Source organism: Eimeria mitis, genomic scaffold (assembly GCF_000499745.2).
Source record: "Eimeria mitis Houghton genomic scaffold, Emh_scaff13560, whole genome shotgun sequence".
NCBI lineage: Eukaryota > Apicomplexa > Conoidasida > Eucoccidiorida > Eimeriidae > Eimeria > Eimeria mitis.
Genome location: NW_024013406.1, coordinates 1 through 693, shown reverse-complemented (window position 1 = coordinate 693; position 693 = coordinate 1). Strand labels below are relative to the sequence as shown.

Here is a 693-nt window from a genome sequence, read left to right as displayed (position 1 = left end):
GTGTTCAGCCTTGCGGACACTGACCGTTGACCATTGCCAGCACTTCTTTGGTTTTATCTGCCAGCAGTTCATTGGTTTTATTGTTGGTGTTTTTCTCTACATACTTGAATTTGACTCTGATTAGAATGCGCACTGAGGCAAGCCGAGATGTGCTTACCATGGGTGGGGGAGATAAAAAGCGCGAATTCGAGTTGCCTGCATTGAAGCTGGCCCAGTTGCTGAACTGTAGAGACATCGAATTGGAGGGATTGGGAATAGAGTATGTTAACACCAAGGCGGAGGATGGAGAAAGCACTTTCCATGCGGCTTTGATTGCTGAGGTTATAGATGGGCGGACTGTCGACTGTGTTCCGCTGACGAGCTGTGAGGACCTTGACTCGCGAGTGGATGATGAAGAGGCGAGGAAAGTTCCGTCTGTAATCCTTTCACTGAAAGTGCCGTCAAAAACTTATGTGGACCTCGAGAGCCCCCCGCAGAGTAAAGTAGGCTATGTGAGCCGGGGAGTGAGGGATGTAGAGGCAAGGCAGTTTCAGCTTGCGGGCATAACCGTGCCAAAGGCGAAACTGGATGACACACCAGTGACAAGTGTAGGTGGTTCTTCGTCGTCGAGGTCTTACGGCAGTGAACATCTGGATGCAGCGGGGGAGCCTCTGGGGGTGGCCGCTGCAGCTTCGCTTGCCGACCTCGTGCTGG

The 693-nt window shown here is 52.2% G+C and overlaps 1 protein-coding gene across 1 annotated transcript; it reads left to right on the top strand.

Annotated features, from left to right (window-relative positions):
• Positions 1 to 125: 125 nt before the first annotated feature.
• EMH_0000610 (uncharacterized protein) lies at positions 126 to 571 on the top strand (the record flags this gene model as incomplete). Its single annotated transcript, XM_038022260.1, has 2 exons — positions 126 to 477; positions 558 to 571. The coding sequence occupies 2 exons, from the start codon at positions 126 to 128 to the stop codon at positions 569 to 571; spliced, it is 366 nt and encodes a 121-aa protein (XP_037878114.1).
• Positions 572 to 693: the final 122 nt, after the last annotated feature.